We start from the raw sequence: 1,863 nt of genomic DNA on the forward strand, positions 1-1,863 counted from the left end.
TCTCATCGATACTATTGTAGAATATGTTACAGGGCCATGAAGTTGCAAGAATGATGATTGGCGATATCCTAACAAGTAACAACAAGTCTTCCTTTATGCTATTAACTATTGGGTCTGGTCTGAGTGTACTTGTACCTTCCAGTATCTTCATGTGTGCTTGTATCTTGCTCAACTATTCATGTCTAATAAAGCAAGCTTTACTTCTATCATGTTGTACTATATATCTATAGTAAACTTTATTGTTATTTGAAAAAAGTAAACTTTGAACTAGCCGATCTAGGACACAATAAAAATTACACTATAATACCGGAACACAATAGGAATTGGTCCGGCACAGGTGAAAAAAGAAATTTATCTTTATAATAACTGGCAGGCTCATCGAATGGAATGGCACGGCAAAGCCGCGTCTAGATTTCTAGTGATATATAAATGAAGCTCCGGCTGTTCCTAAAAAAAACGCCCAAGGTCCCGTAAAGGTGACTCAACAACCAGTATAAAAGTAGCAACTGTACGATGTGAGCAACCAGTAAGCAGCATATATATCCTCGTCGTTTGCTCTACTAAATCAGGTCAGAGTGTCAGACCACAACAAGTTCTTGGGGATGCCTAAAGATATGAACAGGTGTGAAATCTCAACAAATTACTCATCTTGACAGTTTGTGTTACACAATGATGGCTTTAGGTAATGAAAGAACAAGCGTCAAGCAGTGCACACTACCTATATATATTGGTAGCAGCACTGGAACTCGAATGATGTAAAAACTGCAGTTGTGACACTTCAAAATTTAGTACTCCACCAGTCTGTATATATACTAGTATTAATAGGACTGTAGGAGCAAGCAGTATTCCGATCCGCGCGCGTGAGCTTTATCTTTATGCAGCTTTGGCGAGCTGTCCGAGCTCCCTGTCGACGGCGACCTTGAGGAAGCTGCCCTCCTCGACGACCATCTGCACGGGCAAGAAGCCCAGCCCGTTGGCCACGGCGAGCATCACCTCCCTCATCTCGGCGCGGAACTCCTGCCTGTCAACCTTGCCGCTGCCGTCCCTGTCGAACCGCGCGAACAGGCCGTGGTACAGCCTTGCGAGCTCGTCAGCCTCCACCGCGGCCTCGTCCACGCCGAAGTGCTTCTCCAGCACCCGCAGGCTCATGAGCTCCCCGGCCATCTCGGCGTAGGTGAGCAGGCCGTCGTGGTCGGCGTCCAGCGCGGCGAACCGGCCGTCTACCGAGGAGTTGAAGGCGCTCTCGTCCTCCACGAAGCTCCGGACTGTGCTCCCGTCCAGGATCTCCACGCTCATCTTCGTGCCCTTGTGTTTCTCAGGCTCTCAGTCTCAGGTCGTCTCTTCTAGCCTTCTTGGGACGTGTTCGTGCGAGAGAGTTGGCTTGGCTTAGTGATGAGGAGATGCGAAGGTGAGGCCGGGCCATCTTTATAGCCTCGCGAAGTCGGTTTTCCTTGACGCGTTTGGGTTGGGCCGACGGTTTCCCTCGACGCGTTGGGTTGGGCCGACGGGTTTTGACATGGGTAAGATGCCGTGGGCGCGTGTTTCCTTTGTCTTTTGCTTGGGCACGACGCGAAGTTTCCATGTCTTTTGGCCCGTGAAGTCGTGTCTCCTCGCCACTAGAACATGCATTTCGAATGTGCGCGGCATATGCTATGTGAGTCGGTGCCGACAATTGTACACTTGGAAGTGCAAAGCAACCACAGCCTTGCTTGCTTTCTTTGACCTCTGTGTGAATGCATGACTCCAAGCAAAAACAACGGCGGCCATATTGTTTGAGAATCACGTACAAACACGTACATATACTCATACATGCATGGATAGCTTTTAATGATCAATTAATAGTTAATGTCACCTTTAGACATA

General features: G+C 48.3%; 1 protein-coding gene across 1 annotated transcript; it reads right to left on the reverse strand.

The window, feature by feature from the left end:
• Window positions 1–631: 631 nt before the first annotated feature.
• LOC136472694 (uncharacterized) lies at window positions 632–1,376 on the reverse strand. The gene has a single exon (XM_066470396.1). It carries the CDS (start codon window positions 1,294–1,296, stop codon window positions 874–876), a length of 423 nt encoding a protein of 140 aa, XP_066326493.1. The 5' UTR covers window positions 1,297–1,376; the 3' UTR covers window positions 632–873.
• Window positions 1,377–1,863: the final 487 nt, after the last annotated feature.

This window comes from Miscanthus floridulus, chromosome 8 (assembly GCF_019320115.1).
Source record: "Miscanthus floridulus cultivar M001 chromosome 8, ASM1932011v1, whole genome shotgun sequence".
NCBI lineage: Eukaryota > Viridiplantae > Streptophyta > Magnoliopsida > Poales > Poaceae > Miscanthus > Miscanthus floridulus.